The sequence below is a fragment of the Motacilla alba genome, chromosome 2, assembly GCF_015832195.1.
Source record: "Motacilla alba alba isolate MOTALB_02 chromosome 2, Motacilla_alba_V1.0_pri, whole genome shotgun sequence".
Lineage (NCBI taxonomy): Eukaryota > Metazoa > Chordata > Aves > Passeriformes > Motacillidae > Motacilla > Motacilla alba.
Genome location: NC_052017.1, coordinates 35021524 through 35038552, shown reverse-complemented (window position 1 = coordinate 35038552; position 17029 = coordinate 35021524). Strand labels below are relative to the sequence as shown.

The following is a 17029-nucleotide window of genomic DNA, read 5'->3' as shown; positions in this document are numbered from 1 at the left end:
TTCAATTTTAATCCTAATCAAGCAGTGCTTTACCCATTTTTGTGTTGGTGTGATTTTTAAAAAATAGCTGCTTTCTGCATATTCAATGATGGTTTGACATTTGTGTAGTTCTAAATACAAATTTGCAGGAGATGGTAATTGGAAGATGTTCTCAGCTATTCTTGTTTTTAACTGGGTAACTGGCAGACAGCAGCTTCTCGGCACTTTGAAATGAAACACAAACTACCACTAATTTTACTCTGTGGAATCTGAGGGAAGGGAAAAACAGGAAATTCAAATACAACTAGCAGCAAGGCTTTGAACTGTTTGACTAATCTGTGAATATTTCAAATGCTTGGAACTCACACAAATTACAAAAGGTCACAATTCCATGAAAAAGAGCAACCCAAACAAGAACAATTTCCTGGTTTGGGATTTCTTTACTAAATACAATTGCAAATGAAATGTCTTCCCATGACCCTTTACAGTCAGCATGGACATTATGTTCTTTTCTAATTTTAAACTAAGTAACATAGGGAGAGGAAGATTTAAGTAATGTATCAGTTTTGGAATTTTGGATACACTTTTTTTGAAAGTGCTTTTGTATTGATTTATACTTTGTTGTGCTGGGAAGGGAATAGATTTTAATCTGTTTAAATCCTCCTTTAAATAAGGAGAAAAAGAAACCTCTAAAACCAAACATAAAAATTATGTATAATCCTCAATCTATTTCAGCATGGATCACAGCTTGCAAAAATTAGATAGCTAAAAAATCCAGGCAGTCCCAGTTCTCTGTCTGTGCACTCAGTCAAAACTTCAGTGAGTAACTGAGGACCCAAGGTGGTTCCACAAAACGCTGCACTTCCACTGAGAGCACCTTGCTGGCTAACTGAAGTCTCAGAAATACAGACCATTTGAAATTAGATAGGGTTAATAAGAAGATAAAATGCAGTGATAAGGAATGTTATAAAGGATTACTTAAATACTGCCTTACAGACCAACTCCAGACTAACTTAGGGCATAGGAACAATCTACTCAAATGGGTGGATTATTTATATAGGCTGTAGACTCTTGTCTTTATTTTCTTTACCTCAACTTCTTTAATATAGGTCACCTTCTGATCCTGATTAACTGTGAAAGATTGTAAAGAGATAGCTTATCTTCCCATAACCTACCATGTAAATGCAGAACATTCACTGAATTTGAAATGAGTGTTATTGACAAATGGGGGATATAAAAGGATCAGGCAAACACAGAAATCCCAGGAAGTAGGCTGTTACATGTGAAGTGTATGGAAGGCTTTCAAAATAGGGAGAGCAGCATGGAATTGCATGCTCAGATGCTGAGGTTGTGTGGGCTCTGAATGGATAACATCATGCTTCCCCAAGCCTGTGAGAAGTTAGGAAACAGATGGATTATGTATTCGGTAGCTCAAAAAGCTGGGATATGGGCCACTGAAAAGTGGGGAATCAGAATAAAAGAGATGAAGAAGCTGTTCATCCTTAGTGCAAAATATTTCCTTTGTCTCTTGTGTATTACCATAAAATCAGAACCACATTGAAAAATTCTGGACAGCAGAACTCTTTCTATTCCTGTATCCATAAGCAGAGGCTTCCATTTGTTCCTGATGGGAGCACACAGATGATGAAACACCTTTCCACTGCTATGCTAATTTCTTATTCTGTTTATCAGCATTTTCATTAAAGATTAGTGACCTAGAATCACAGTGCTAAGTAGAGGCAGTTTGAATTTTAGAAACCAAATAAGCTTTTTAAAATAATGTAACAGGCATCTGTTTCCTAATCTAATATTTGAGCTGTGGTATAGGCAGTGCTCCAACACAGAGAAACAGCCCTTGCAAAGAGGAGCAGAGGAAAGGTCCAACGTCCAGCTACCCCTTTGCAAACCACCCCTATGTCCATAGCTATGGTGCCCAGGCCTCTTTTGCAGATGGAATTCCTTGTCAAGGATATCATCAATGTTCATTTTGCTTTCATGAAATATTTTTAGGAAATATGCTTTGGATTTTTTTTTAATCATCCTGTTTCAGCACAGTGGCCATTGCTTTTAGATCAAAGGAACAATATTTTTAAGGCTTCATGGCACAGTTCATTATATGCCCCCTCTGCCTTTCCCTGCCTTTGGACAGTATACAAAATAGCAGCTCTGCAGTCTCCTGGAAGAGGCAAACCCTTCCAAAGATGACTGTAATAATGGCACAACTGCATTATTATGCACCATGCTACTCACCTGGAACTAGCCTAGAACACAAACAGTTGTCAAATGAAATGATCTGTGAGACATCTCATGTAGTTTTCTAATATTGTCCAGGTACCTACAGTATTCATCCTTGAATAATCAAAATGTCAAGGAATGCTGTAGAAACCACTGAACCATTATCTGGGCAATATACTAAGCTGATGCACAGCTTCCCAGTCAATTTATTAGCCATGGTTCACAGAACTAGTCCCAGTCAAGGTGCTCAAAAGTGTATATTCAAAGATTTTGTAATGGTTTAGTAGTTTTTCCCCCAGAAAAATAAATTAGATTGGGTTAGTGAATAAAGCCATCAGATAGAGAGATGAAATGTCATTACCTAGCACAGGTCAAATATCTGGCATGTATTTCTGTAAAATATTTCTATACTTGTAAAACTGGGATAAATTTTCTTATATTTATCCTACAGTCTACTAAAAACTGTGAGTATCTCTCTTGTTGTATGTTCAACTCACTGTGATATCTCGATCTGGGCAAGGAACTCTCAGCATCACTCTAAGACAGATCACAAAAATAGTGACACACTCGGATCAGGAGTCTAGAAAATTAGGCTTAATCACTATTTTTAAATTTAAAACCACTCTACAGCTTCCTTAAGCTCCTGCAAAGGTTTGAGCTTTGAAAAACTGCACTGGTCCTTGCCAGCAAACAACTCAGTCATTCCAGGTGATTGTTTTCCCATCCTGTCCCTCCAGCAAAAGTGCATGAGTTAGAGTTTGATCAGTGCATTAAGAAGAGAACAGATGGATATTTCACCACTCACTCTCAACTTGCTGTGCTTTCCTCACTTGGGCAGTCTCAGGGAGTGCACATGATTCAATTTAACAGCTCCTCAAGTGCTAAATGAAGCCAAGCTGACTATGCTAGTGCCTTACATTTCCATGGTGATCTCCATGCAAGCAGTACAAGCAATTTACGAAAAGTCATGAATTAACTTCTTTATCAGGTCAGTGTAATTGTCACCATTCTTCAGCTGGAGAAATAGGGACAGTAAGGGAAGGTGACTGCCAGGTGCCTTAGACCTTATCTCCCCTCCTCAATGGAGGATGTCACAGGTTCTCCTCACTAGCAGTGACAAAATTTCCAGCATCAGAGACAGTGACGGATACAGCACACAAAAAGGGATGGCTTAACCCATACTATTATCCCATCAGTTTTCCACCTTTGCTTCATTAATCCACTTAGATATTAGTTAATTCACTGTTAAAATCTGCTCTCCTGGGGTAATGAATGAGCATATGGGTCCTCTAAAGGAAGAGAATTCCCCTCTCACCCCCTGGTGACAGTGCTACAGAATCTTTGAACAATAGCAGACTTGGAGGCTTTGCATTCCCTTAGGAGGGATAATTTTTGACAGTGAATTTTTGACATTGTGGGGTTGTAGGGTCCTAACTTCTCTCTCTTGCTGTTGTAATTCTCCCTTCACTGTAGGTCTCCTCTGAGACTTTTTGTAACTCTTTTAAATTCAGCAATTTCAAAGTCCTTGAATAAGGACTGGCCAATTGATACACACAGTAGTTTTTCTTGAACATCAAAAATAGACTATAGTTCCCGGCAGAAGAATCATGAAGAATATTCATAGTAAACCATCTAATTTGTCAGCAAACAAAAAATAATCTGCTTTTCCAAGGAGTACCTTTTTGAAAAAAATATTCCTGACATTCTAAGGCAGCATTACTCTTGCTTTCAGTATTTTTAATGTTTTCATTCAAATGATGTAATAATTTCTAAAAGTTCACATTAAGTCTCTCGCAAGCAAACATAATAAGCCATAAAAGCAGTTTCTTCCAGTGCCTGGGAACAGACTTTGAAGATGTTTAGCATGACTATTTAACAGTCTAGTAAGAGTTTAAAGATCTTTTTTTTTTACCCTCTCTAACAATTATTTTTTCCCCAAGTGACAAGTTAATGTACAAATTTTTCTTTCAAAAAAGTCCCTTTAATAAAAGATTTACTGATGTGTAAGCCTAGAAACATTTGCAGTGGTTTTAGTGTCTTCAAAGGGCTGCATAGATGAGCTCAGCTGTACATTAGAAAGCAGGCCCAAGAACCACCCTAAACATCAAATACTCAGAAATATGAATCTCTGCCTTACTCTGTTACTTTGGGGTCAGTGAAAGTACCTGTGATTAGCTAGACCTGCCTAGACTGCCCTGGAAGTCTGGGCTTTTTATGTGGAAGAGAAATGGCAGCCAAAGGTACACAGCCAAACTGGCTCAGTAGGACAAAGCATTTTATTCTTGGCTCCATCACTGAGACAGCTAAAAAGTAAAAACAATGGAGTCTTGCAGCAGTTTTCTCTGGTGGATGTTTGCTGATTTAAAAACAGGTTGAGACAGAAACCTTTTTGATTCAGACCACCAGGAAGCCTTCTAAAGCTTCTAAGCTCTAACTGGATACTAATTCTGAAATTTACACAGGGTGTAAAGTGAGAGTTATCAGCTGTGAGACCTATCCTGCTTCCCACATATCCGAGTGATGCATGTGGTGATAAGGTAGAAAATAAAACGGATGTGACTAGAAGCAAGAAGGTAACCCAGGGAGGATTACAAAAACTACTCAACACTTTCCAAACACATCTCTTTCAGCACAAATCAGCATACCCAGGGATATTTACCGGCTGCTGGAGAGCCTGGCCAGGAGGGGCTCCAGCCAGCCCTTCTGACACTCGCAGTGGGAATCCATGAAGATGAGCACATCCCCGGTAGCCCGTGCGGCTCCTAGCATCCGACCTCGGATGACTCCAAGCCTCTTGTTGCTCCGGATGAGCTTCACACCATCCAGCTTAGAGATGTATTCACTCAGAGCAGACTTCAGGGGCCCTGTCAGAAACAGAACAGTCACTGAAATGTTTTAGCTTTGATTCAAGCTGTTATAGAAAAGAAACAGGTAGTAGGAGATGCTACTTCTTGCTGGGAAAATGTTTCAGGGGCATTTGTTTTAAATGGCCAAGTAGGCCACATTTCAAATATTACTACAGCAGCATAATGTCAAAGGGAAGTAGAGACTAATGGAAACTGAGATTCACAAGTTATGAGACCATTCCTGTGGGAATCTTAATAGCCTCCTTTCCTGTTTTCAGAAAAAGGTGGATGCTCTCATCATCTCATAAAATGCACAGATGAGAGTGAGATACTACAGGTGTTTGGCTTTCCCAAGCACTTTGGATTACTTTAGCAATGTGGACTTTTCCATTCTATGCTTCAGCCAAAGTTCAAGTCTGGAAATAATGACAGCAGATCTGGTCCAGTGGGAATCCTAAGATTTGCATACTGTGATCTTATTTTAAAGTAAGAAAGTTCAGAGTGGTTGTAAATGATGTGGAGGAAAAACAGAAATGTATTTCAAAGTCGAAAGGCTATGCTGAATTCTAGGGATGGACAGTGAAACCTGGGCTCTCTGCCGTGCTTAGCTCGCTTCCTGAGAGTCCTCTTTGCCTTCTCCTCTCCTCACACACTTGGAGTAGGACAGTTTTTTCCCTGAAGTTTTGGAAAAAAGAACTCACATACAGAGAAATGGGAGCTACCTTGCTGGCTGAGATCGTCGACTAGGATGATATCCTTTAGGAAGGCCTTTGGGGCTGTATCCATAATGCTGTGCACAGTTCTCAGCAGAGTCGACCAGGCTTCATCATGGAAACAGATGATGACACTAGCAGTCGGCAGACCGGAGTCATATTTTTGCTGTAGGCACCTGCATGAGTGAAATGAGGAAGACACTGGGACCACTTGAACAAATGGCTAATTTCTTTTCCTCAGAGCAAATTTGCAAGCAGCACCTAAACCTTCAAGGGTGGAGAGCAGTTTAAGATCTCAATTCACTTCTAAGAAAAGGAAGTACTAAGGTGTCCAAAACTGGAATATGAAGTGAAAATATGGGAATGGCACTATCAAAATTATTATACAAAAAGAGGAAAGTGTTCCTGTGTTCTGGGATAGTTTTTTTCCTGCTCTGTCTGCCTCAAAAACCAGAGCTCAAACAGAAACAGTCCAGAATGTAAAGAAAAAGTGAAGATAATTAGAGAAGAGTGAAGGATAAAGCAGGTCAGCCAGCTTCCACCAATCTCCACATTTTCTCGAGTAAGAGAGCAATTTTCTCAAGTAAAAGGGCAAACGACTGCAGTACCATTAAGACTAAGAAATAAAATAACTCATCTGCACAACAGATCAGTATACCTGTGGATTACCTGACCAAGATCCTAGTGAATGAAGCCAATATCTCAGTCCTTTATGGCAAATACATGAATCCTTATATGGGCCATGATTACAAATATAGATACATTTAAGAAAGAAGATGCATTTTCACTATGAAGTTTACACAGGTTACTTTTCCAATGAAAATGAATCATTACTGAATGAGACTCCCAGTTGGGAGTCAAACCAGCAGAACAGTCTGGAAGTGGGTGGCATGGTGCAATGTGGACAATCCAGTTTTGGGGGTTTGTTCCCTCATTGTTTTTCATTGTCTTGGGCTTGGGGAACACTGCCTGCAGGGAGAGTCTGCCATCTTGTCTTTGTCGCAGGAGGCCACGTGGCACTGGGTAAGGAGAGGGCCCACCATCTTGTCTTGGTCTCAGGAAAACTGTGTCACACTGCCAAGCCACAGGAACATCCCCCCCTGTCATCTTGTTTTCGTCTCAGTGGCCATACAGACCTGAGTCAAGGTGGTGAATGCCTTTTTTGTGTAAAGCACCTTCTCTTTTTCTATACTTTTGTTATTAGCGTTGCTGCTGTCACTGTGTGTTTCTTACTCCATTGCTGTTTGCTTTCAGTAAATTGTTATCTCAACCCATAGTCTCTCCTTTGTCCCTCCCTCACTGGAGTGGAACAGGGGGAAGTTTAATTCCCGGCTGGTGTTAAACCACCATAGTAACTCAAACATTTAAAGATGACAAACACTTCCCATTCATCCTCACAGAAACTGCATATGAAAACCATCTATTATGGTGTGAGGGTGCACATTTTCCAGGAAATGCTTTCAAATGCCCATTGTAGATATGCAAAGACTTTGTCTATAGTTTGCTGACATTAGAAAGCACATTTAAAAAAATCTTTTTATTTCCCAAATAACAGTCATTCAGTGTCCTAATTCATTTAATCTCGAGCAGCAAGAATTTCTTCAAGGAATTACACAATTGGCTGAATGTAGCCCATTGCATTTTTGTATTGCCAAGCAAATTATTATACCGATTTTACAGTGGTTGTTGAACAATTGGCTACTCAGCAGAAATTCGTGTAAGGGATATAATTTTAATATTTCTGTTTATTAGTGTTTTACTTAGTGCTTCCATTCATGGACTGAGGTTCTATGCTGCTAGACACTATCCAGACACAAAGCTACTAATCACTTAAGAGATTCCATAGTCTGAATGATTTAATACACATAAATGGTTACTACAGATGCACTTCTGGGAATACATATTTAAAATGAGGACAATCTTAATAATTTATTGTATTTTTTCAATAGTTCACATTATTTTATTTTATTGTATAGAAAGGAAAATTTTCTTGATGATTTTTACAATGTAATTAATCTATATTGTCCTTAATTTTGTGCAATCAACAATACTGTTACCTCACAATTCATATAAGGTGATTGTTTCCATTTTCAGCAGGATCAAGAAAAGAATATTCTCATGACTTGGGAGTGAGTATTTTCAAGCAATAGAATAGAGAAATAATTAAGAAAAGTGAAGATCTAATGCAGTCCTTTTAGTACCAGGCAGCTTCTAACCAGAAACATTCTATAGCTATTAGCAGCTAGTTGCTAGTACGGTGGTTATAGCAAGGAAATAAAGCTGTTGTGAAATCTTAATTGGAAAAGAATTGAAAATAACGGTACTTGAACACATAACCTTGGTGGCGAGTGCTTAGTTGCCATGGAGATTGGCAAAGACTTGCAATGTAGACATCTAATCTTCACAAAAATGAACAAGGGTACTGGTATACAAAAATACCTTCCCTGTAATTTGGAGCAGTTTCATAGCCTGTCTATCATAAATTGGCATTTCAAAAAGTCAGGGCTGTGACTGATATGAGACATAGTGATTTAATCTAATTTGTGAAAAACAAGGAATTGTCACATGCAGCAATGAACAGAGAGCCATTCTGACAAGGCAAAGGCAGAGCTGACAGGCACTCCCACTCACCTTCAGGAAAATATTGAGATTCAGCTACAAACAGCACTCCAGAGGAAGCTATACTTTAGTAATGAAACTTAAAACTTTTGTAGATACCTTGTGAGTTTCTTTTGCCATTTGGCACTCAAACCCGAGAGGAAAACAGACCTTTCTTGTGGGCATAACCCCCATCATAAAAGTCACAATGGCAGGCTTGATTCAGGTGTCCCAGGAGAGTGTCAGTCCCAGCTGGAGCAACTGATAGCAGCAGAAAGCACTTTGAGGGATGAAGGTACCTCAGAGCATGGGCCACTTCTTATGTGAAGTATTTGCCATCCAATTTCAAGTGACATGAGGGAGACTGGGTCCATGGAGGTAACTCACTGAAACATCTCTAACTGGTTGGCTTCCCTCTAATTAAATAGTAATAGACATTGTGATGAACAACATGATGCACACAAAATAGAGACACAGACAATCTGATTCTAGTTAGCTCTCTTTTTACACTGCTGTAAAACTGGACTGACGCAGTTGCGAGCCAGGCCCCCAGAGTAAACTACACCTAAAAATCAACACTGTGGTTTGTGTGTTGTGTCATAAGGGACAGGTCTGGCTTAGACATATTCTGCTCCAGGTTTATGATCTGGATTTAAATCAGCCTCAGATGCTGACATCTGGGGTTTCTGGACTCTGTAAGCTGTGGTGTTGAGAACTCTTTAGGCTGTAACTAGTGAGACAGCAAAATCCATCCAGGAGCTCTGAGACCATGGCTTAAATGTTACCAAGATCAGAATTAACTAAAGCTGTATCTTGTTGGATGGCCCTTCAGCTGCCAAAGTAAAACTGTTTTTTGGCTTTCCACCAAAGACAGTAAACTAGGGTAGTCATTCCCCTTTGAACATTACATAGTTTGAAGAGTTAGCATTGAAGCATGCCAAAAAATAACTGAAATAATATCAGCATGTCATTATTTAATGGATTTAACCAAATTAACGCCGAACCTAGTCAATAAGTACAGAAAACACTCATTTCTCTTTCTTTGAGACTGTACTCTTAAATTAGAGCTGCCAGCTGTCATTAAACACGTGAAAAGAAAAAAAATACTCTGTGTCTGATTTAAAATATTTTCTGGTACATCTTTCCACTGTATCCCAGGAGAAAATGACAATTGTTTTTGTTACAGAAGACAAAACACCACTCACATCCCTTGCCCTCCCTCTGGGAAGGGAAGCATATCACAGAATCTATTAGGTTGGAAAAGACCTCTGAGACCATCAAGTCCAGTCTTTGACTGATCATCACTTTCTCAAAGAGGCCACAGCACTATGTGCCATGTCCAGTCTTCCCTTAAACACTTCTAGATTCAGTGACTCCACATCTCCCTGGGCATTTTATTCCAATGTTTAATTGCCCTTTCTTTAAAGAAATGCCTCCTAATGTCCAACCTGAACTTTCCTTGGGGCAGTTTGATAGTAGATACACCTCAGATCCTTTTTGAGAAGTGTGATGAGCAGCTCCTTCTGGGCTGCTGAGGCAAGTGGCTCTCAAGTCTCCAGACTTCAAATCTAACACCTGGGGCTTCAAATGCAACATTTTTTCGAAGTAGCCCTACAGCTTGGCGGCTGTGGTGTTGGCAGAGCTTGTCTGACACACCAATCTCCACCTTCCTTCCTCCCAGGAATTTCCTTTCAATACTTGCCACAGAATCACAGGATATTCTGAGTTGGAAGGCCTGGCCCCTGCCCAGGACACCCTAAGAGTCACACCATTTGCCTGAGAGCATTGTCCAAACTCTCCTTGAACCGTCAGGCTTAGCGCTGTGACCGCTTCCCTGGGGAGCCGTTCCAGTGCCCAACCACCCTTTGGGTGAAGAATCTTTTCCTGATATTCAGCCTAAACCTCCCCTGACACAACTTCAGGCCATTCCCTTGGGTCCTGTCACTGGTCACCACAGAGAAGAGATCAGTGCCTGCCCCTCCTCCTCCCCTTGTGAGGAACCTGTAGAGAGCAAGGTCTCCCCTCAGCCTGCTCTTCTCCAGCTGAGCAAACCAAGAGACCTCAGCCGCTCTTCACAGGGCCTCTCCTCCAGACCCACTGCCACCTTTGTTGCCCTCCTCTATAGCTTTATATCTTTCTTATTTTGTGGCGCCCAAAACTGCTCATGATATTTAAAGTGAGGCCACACCAGTGCAGACTCGGCCCCACTTTTATGAGTGACTATCAGGTCACTTTTGTTCTGGAAGAGCTGAAAGCCCCAACTCTTCACTCATTAATCACTTTGCGAGCCCAGTGACCCCATAGCTCTGGCAGGTGGGCTGAGACGGGGCTGGCCGAGGAGGGAAGCCGCCTCTCCTGCTCGCCAGCCGGATTCCCTCCCCATCCGCAGCCGGACAGCCGGACGGACAGACGGACAGACGGACAAACGGAGAAGGGCGGGGCCCGGGGTGCTCCCTGCCCTGCCGCCCCCGGCACCTGCCGTGACGCGGGCGCCGGTAGGGGGCGCTGCCGCCCGCTCGGCCTCAGGGCGCGGTGGAGCGGGGCCGGAGCGGAGGGGGCCGGGCCGGGGCCGGAGCGGGGCCGGGGCCGGGGCCGGGGATGCGGGGGCGCCGCGGCAGCGCTCTCACTGCCCCCACGGGCGCTGCGCTCCGCGCCTCTGCTCCGTTCACCTAGCTGCCCCTCCCGCATCGTGCCCCCCTCCACCTTTCCCGCCCGCCGGCTCTGAGGGCTTGAACCACCTCCCGAAGGAGGCTGGGAGCGTCCCTGGTGTGAGGAGCGGAGCGCCCGACCCGGACCGGGAGTTCGATAGGAAAGACGCGAGGTCTAGAGGAGGAGAGGTGCGGGGTTTGCAGGAGGAGAGGTTCGGGGGTCGCGGCGGCGGGGAAGGAGGCAGGTTTTCCCCCCGAAGTGAAATAGGGTGTTTTACTTACAACGGGTGTCGTACCTCAGGCAGGTCCCGGCGCAGCGCGATCCGTTCGCTGAGCACCTCGTTAAAGCCGTGCGTTTCCAGGCCGAGCGGCCGCTCCCCCGCAGCAGCCCCTTGCCCGTCCTGCAGAGGCAGGGACAGCGGCTGCGACTCGGGGCCCCCCTCTGCCTTCCCCTCCGGCCGCCTGCTGTGCTGCTTCACCACGCGATAGCCCTTCCTGGCCTTGCTGTGGTTCCTTTTGCCGGTGGGCGACACGACGGCCATGATCAACTCATCCTCCCGCAGGGAGATAAAAGGCGATAGACCATCCAAAGGGTAGTACTGCTGGCTCTCCTCCTGGGTTTCCAGCATCTCTTGGGTCTCCACAAAGTCCATCTGATACCCTTCCCGGGGGTTGAACTCCACAGGCTGGAAAGTCCCTTCCTTGCTCTGGTTGCTGGGTGGTGGATTCAGCGTTGTAACCATCAGTAGCAAAAACCCCAGCATCAGAAACAACAAGAGAAACTGCAGCTTACGTGATCCATATCTGCATTTCTTCCTCAAGAACATGCTGTTGGTGACAAAATTATACAGATGGTCATGTTAAATATCACTTGAATCTTCCTCACATTTCAGTCCTCGGGTTGCACAAAAGCCCTGGTTTTCACTATCTGCCAAGAGGATTTTTTTGCTCCCTTCACATTTCACTGATGCCATTTCATGCTTTCCTCCCTATTTACAGAAAAAGAATTTATAACATTCCTATTAATATTGTACTTACTGTAGTAAAATGTAGCATGGATCCAGTGAGATAAAGTAGATCCTTTATTATACGGAGTCCCAGCTTAGTTAGGAAAGTGCATGCTTTGCTGATTGAAAGAGTAGCTAAAGCTTTGATTTTTTTTTTCCCCTTTTAAAATTCTAAGTTGAAAGACATCCCGTTTCTCATAGTTTCTTTCCAGGGTAGATCCTGCTTCTTCAAAGTTTCCAATTGCTGCCTGGATTGAAGCACTGTATCTGAGAAAGCAGATCTGACAGCTCTCCCCCGTTCAGAGGCTTCGAGTTAACTGTGATCAACAGATGAGAAGTAGTCGGTCCCTGACTTTGTTTCACACATAACTACGGCACTCAGTCAGGAAGCACTTTGCCAGACATAATACAGAGCAATGTGTGCGTCTTTCTCTTGGTCCTAATGCCCTCACTGTGCTTGTCCTATCAAATCAAAACTTTGCAAAAGCTGTAAGAGGTGAAATACAAGAAGCAGAATGTTGTATTAGAAAAGAAATCAAGGCACACCACAGACTGCTGTACGTTGGAATAGCTGTAATAAGCTGAGAATGCACAGAGCAAGAATCAAGAATTTTATAAAGTGAACGAAAGGTGGAGAGCACATGTTTTATTTCAGGTTAGATTTATTCATATGATAATGTGTTAGCTGGCGTATAGTTCATATCAAATAAATATTTACAGCTGTAGGGATTTTAACACTGACATAAGGGTGCCAAATTATCACCTGGCAAGCTGAAGTTGTCTCCTCATCCATAAATTTGGTATTGCAGGGCAAGCAGCACTTCACGTTTTCATTAGTCCAGGAATAACATATATAAAAGCCTGGGCTGGAACAACAACCACTGACACTGAGAGAAAACAGCAACTTCTGTGATTAAAAGAAGAGCTCAGTCTCTGAGGTCTGTTTGCTCATACTGCTGGCATGGGTGCTACTGGGCATGGACTGTGGCATTTTTTGCTGCAAAATGAGTGCTTGTCCAATGGGAGAAGGGGTGAGACAATCCACGTGCTTCAGCATCACATGCCTCTTGGCCTGGCAGGCAGACACCAGGGATGGATGCAACTCAGGTGTTGCCAGCCCTTTTGATGCTGGGGGCATGGGATGGGGTGTTTTTCATATCATGCAATATTTGATGAGCAAAAAGCTCCTGCTCCAGGAGGCATGTGATTAATGGAGAACTTCCACATTCACCGATTTTAAAAAAGCCCTGTATTTCTAGACGTTGTAGCTAAAAGAATAGCCTGAAGACAGGCATGCAGTATACTCTAAAGGAAGCCAAGGATTTATTCTTTTTTACCTTCTTTGCTATGCCCTCTAAGATGTCCTGGAAGTTCAGACTATGGATCCTGGAATACAGCTTCCAAAAAATTAAAAATGAGAGGACACCTACTTTCTAATCAAAATGCATCACAAGCAAGGGTGGTATAGAGCACCATAAGATCGCTGGAGGCACATAGTGTCTCACTTCTGTGTGCACTCCCCTAAGCAGCTTATACCAAATGCCTTGAGGGAGTGTGACTGGTCTGCTGTGTCTTGGCACCTTCCCTGCATCAGCTGTTCTTTAAAATATACAGAACTGCTTTAATCATATCTTGGAAAGAAGGAAGATTGAGCCAGTATTTTGAAACTTCACCATTGTATATATCTCCCTTTTTTAGCTTAAATTCACACAAAAGTAACATCCCAACTCACCTTCAGCCCTGAGAATATTACTTTTTATTCTGCTTTTCATAGGAAAAAAAGAAGTATTGATGGTTCCAATTCAGTAGGAAGCAGCACACATTTGCATTAAAAAATTCAGAGCTCGGAAGGCACTCATTTAAATAACAATGTTTCAGCCATAGAAAGACAAAATGAAATGGAAATGAAGAGACCTGTCCGAGATGTTCTCCAAAAAGCTGGCACAGTGACTTGCAAGAGGTTCAGTTCCACAAAGTCCCATTATCAGGCATGTGGAATAAAATAAAATTAAATTAAAAGGAGAAACTTAAGAGTGGGTGGAATAAATGGGAGAAAGCATTACTTTTCCTTTTTTAACTTTTCTGGGCTACTTGAGTATTTTGATTTAATTTAATTAATATTTTTTTTCTGGATAAAATATTTTAACAGGATGCTGTAACAAGTCTGATCAAGATAATTCTAGCCTGTTGTAGAAATCACTGTATAAATTCTGTCACGGTATGTTCTGTATTGCTGAGCAAATCCACCTCAGCTGAATTTCAGCTACAGATGAAAAGACACCCAAATAACAAATTTACAGCAATCTTAGACACTTTTGGGACAGAGCCGATAGGTAACATTATCACTGAAACATGCATATGGAATCTAGCCTTTTAATATATCCCAACCATTTTAATGAAGAAGAAATGAACAATTACAGAAGATGTTTGTTCAGTCTGGTCAATTAAATGTGCAAGTATAAAACACTGGGTGGCACGCTTCCAGCAGTCTCTGTTCCTTCTTCTGCATAACAAGCCTTCCTGAACCATTTCCCATCAAACAGTCTGTTTTTCAATCTTATCTCTTAAAACAGTGGTTTTCCACTGCCATCATATGAAAGAGTACTGGCTTTCCAATGGATCAGCCTCCCTTTAGTATCTGACAGGACGTGTCTTGTTTCCTTCAATGCATTTGAAGAACAGCATCACTGTTATGATCTCCCCACATGGAAGTCAAGAATACAACATCCATCGTATTTCCATTGTATTTTTCTTTATACTTCTGGTTACTCAGACATGCTACAAAGTAGGCCCTTCGCTGGGACATAGAACGGGTTGCTCCTCCTACCTAGTTGTTGATGATTCCTGTGGGGGGATAGAATAGAGATAGTATAGAAAGTAATCTTACCCCTAAGGAGTGGCAGCTGGGGCAATTATCAAAATGAGGAGGAGGCCTGACTTCAGCAGGCCACAGCTGTAACTAATAAGAAAAAGAGCGCTATAAAAGAGTGGGTTGGTTTGTTAAGAGAACACACCCCAAAGTGGGAAAGGAACTGGAGTCAGTCAGCTACCTGGTGAGAGAAAAAGGGTGTGCTTGGAGGAGCTTCTCAGCAGAAAGCACCAATAAAGGTATGAAACTTTTGTGATAAAAAGATGGTAGTATGAAATTCCTACTACATGTATACATATATGACAACAGATTCCCTTTTCTAGGATGCTTTCCTGTGTATCCTTTGATGGAAGGGGAAGGAGCACTGCATGGCCCAGGCTCTACTGTCAGACCCATTGCCTTCATCCTGAGGTCTCTTAGGTGCTGCTATGTGCAGGTGGCCACAAGCAGACTGCCCACAAAAGGTATTGTTGTCCTTGGACTGCTGTTCTACAGCAAGCCCTAGAGCTCCTCAGTCTGTGGGAAAAGAACGTGTTGTAGGTTGCGTAAATATACCAGCAATTGCTCAGAAAAAGGGCCAGTTTGCAGTGTCAGTATTGGCCAGTGCCAATATTATGTTGACTTTTCCTGCTGTCAACCTATGCAAGAGCTGAAGTGCTTGTACTGCTACCAGGCCTGCTCAGGTAGACCCAGTGGTATAAATATTTTCAGCAAATGCAAAGTCAGTTATTGACTTCCCTAAAAAAATATTCACCATCCTTCACTATTGCAAATATTGCTCATTCATTGCCAAGAGCTGGAACATGAAATCAAACCTAGGTCTCATTAATTCAAAAGGTATTAGGAAACACAGTTGCCTTATTGCAGAGCAACAAACCTTTCAGTCACTGTTCTGTAGCTGTTTGTACTTACCCTTTCCTCCCCACCTCATTTTGGCTTGCGTTTTTGTCCAAACCACTCTGCATCACATACTTGTTCAATATTACGTGACATGTTATGTTATCCGTACGTGAAGAAACACCACATACTTTCAGTGTGCAGAGCCCATGTTTAACTGCCAGGAAAATAACAAAGCAAGAACAAACCCAAGGCTGGATGGAAGAAAGAGTGTGTGGACAGGTCGTTACTGACTCTTTAATAAACATCTTGGATTGATTTACACTCCTATGCCCAAAGCAGATGTGCCACTTCCATTTAAAGACTCAACACATAGCAGCACTCATGGTTTCATAGCTGCATGTATTGTATGCCACAGCTCTTTGTGCTTGTAACAATGGCTTTATTTGCACAGATGTGAAGAAAGTCAGTGCATAAAATGAGACCGTTTACACAGTGCACAGGATTTGTGGTGTTTTTGTAACTAAGTAGCTTTCCCCATTCTTCCAAGAATATAATAAGGAATATGTGGTTTTAGATCAGAAGAAGATATCATTTATTTGCAGGTATTGTAGGTGGTTTGTGTGCATGGCATTGTAGCAAATATTGCTCATTCAATGATATTTTCTAATAGCAAATTAATAGTAAGTTAGAAGAAGTTCTGTGGAACTTGCTTTTGAAGGCCATAAAAGCTTGATAAAATCTATTGATTACTGGCAGGGAATTTGGCACTTGAATTGTGATTTATAAGATGTTTGCCAACCTGTCAGTGAAGGAAATGCTTCTGAAATTTCGTTTTAAAAGATTTCTACTCATAAATCATGTCCCATGTCAAAGGGAGCATGGAAGCCATGGACCCTTGCAGTGCTTTTCAAAAGCAGTTCTGTGGGCATGAAGGTCAGGCACACAGGATGGAAAGTAAAGGGAATATATATCACAGGAGGGACAGCTTCTGCATTTACTGCACCCCAGCCTCTGGCTAACTTGGAAATGGTAGCTCTCAGGACATTAAGGGCAGTATTGTGTACCATGCCTAAAATCTAGCCTCTAACACAGCCGCCAGCTATCTGTGAGGGATGAGAACTGTTGATCATCATTAACCCCCCTAGAAAAGATATATCTGAAGTGCTGTGGGCAATACACGGGCCATCACCACCTCCTGCCTCTTAATCAACCACTATTAATATCCTCAGGCTGGAGAGGGTTCTGGATACCTTTAATCTGCAGTACCCCACCCTAAGGTAATCTGAATGCAGTT

General features: G+C 42.3%; 1 protein-coding gene and 2 long non-coding RNA genes across 5 annotated transcripts in view; 2 read left to right on the top strand and 1 right to left on the bottom strand.

Annotated features, from left to right (window-relative positions):
- The window catches only part of GALNT15 (polypeptide N-acetylgalactosaminyltransferase 15), a 28257-nt gene extending 15273 nt beyond the window's left edge, over positions 1-12984 (bottom strand). The window contains exons 1-4 of one of the 3 annotated variants that reach the window (XR_005255883.1): positions 12790-12984; positions 11302-11847; positions 5783-5949; positions 4874-5078 (exon numbers count right to left, since the gene is read on the bottom strand). Coding sequence is in view for 2 of the 3 variants with exons in the window: in XM_038128548.1 (XP_037984476.1) it covers positions 4874-5078; positions 5783-5949; positions 11302-11847; positions 12790-12815 (944 nt within the window). In the remaining variant the exon portion in view is untranslated. Of the gene's footprint in view, positions 1-4873; positions 5079-5782; positions 5950-11301; positions 11848-12057; positions 12232-12789 lie in introns of those variants that run through there. The other 2 variants (XM_038128548.1, XM_038128550.1) reach the window with 2 other exon arrangements.
- LOC119697606 lies at positions 7808-12682 on the top strand. Its single transcript, XR_005255884.1, has 2 exons — positions 7808-11208; positions 12228-12682. It is a non-coding gene; the product is annotated as an uncharacterized LOC119697606 (long non-coding RNA).
- Positions 12985-14237: 1253 nt separating the features above from the next.
- Positions 14238-17029, top strand: part of LOC119697607 — a 39779-nt gene continuing 36987 nt past the window's right edge. Inside the window, exons 1-2 of the long non-coding RNA XR_005255885.1 lie at positions 14238-15134; positions 15219-15359. This is a non-coding gene — a long non-coding RNA (uncharacterized LOC119697607). The remainder of the gene's footprint in view (positions 15135-15218; positions 15360-17029) is intronic.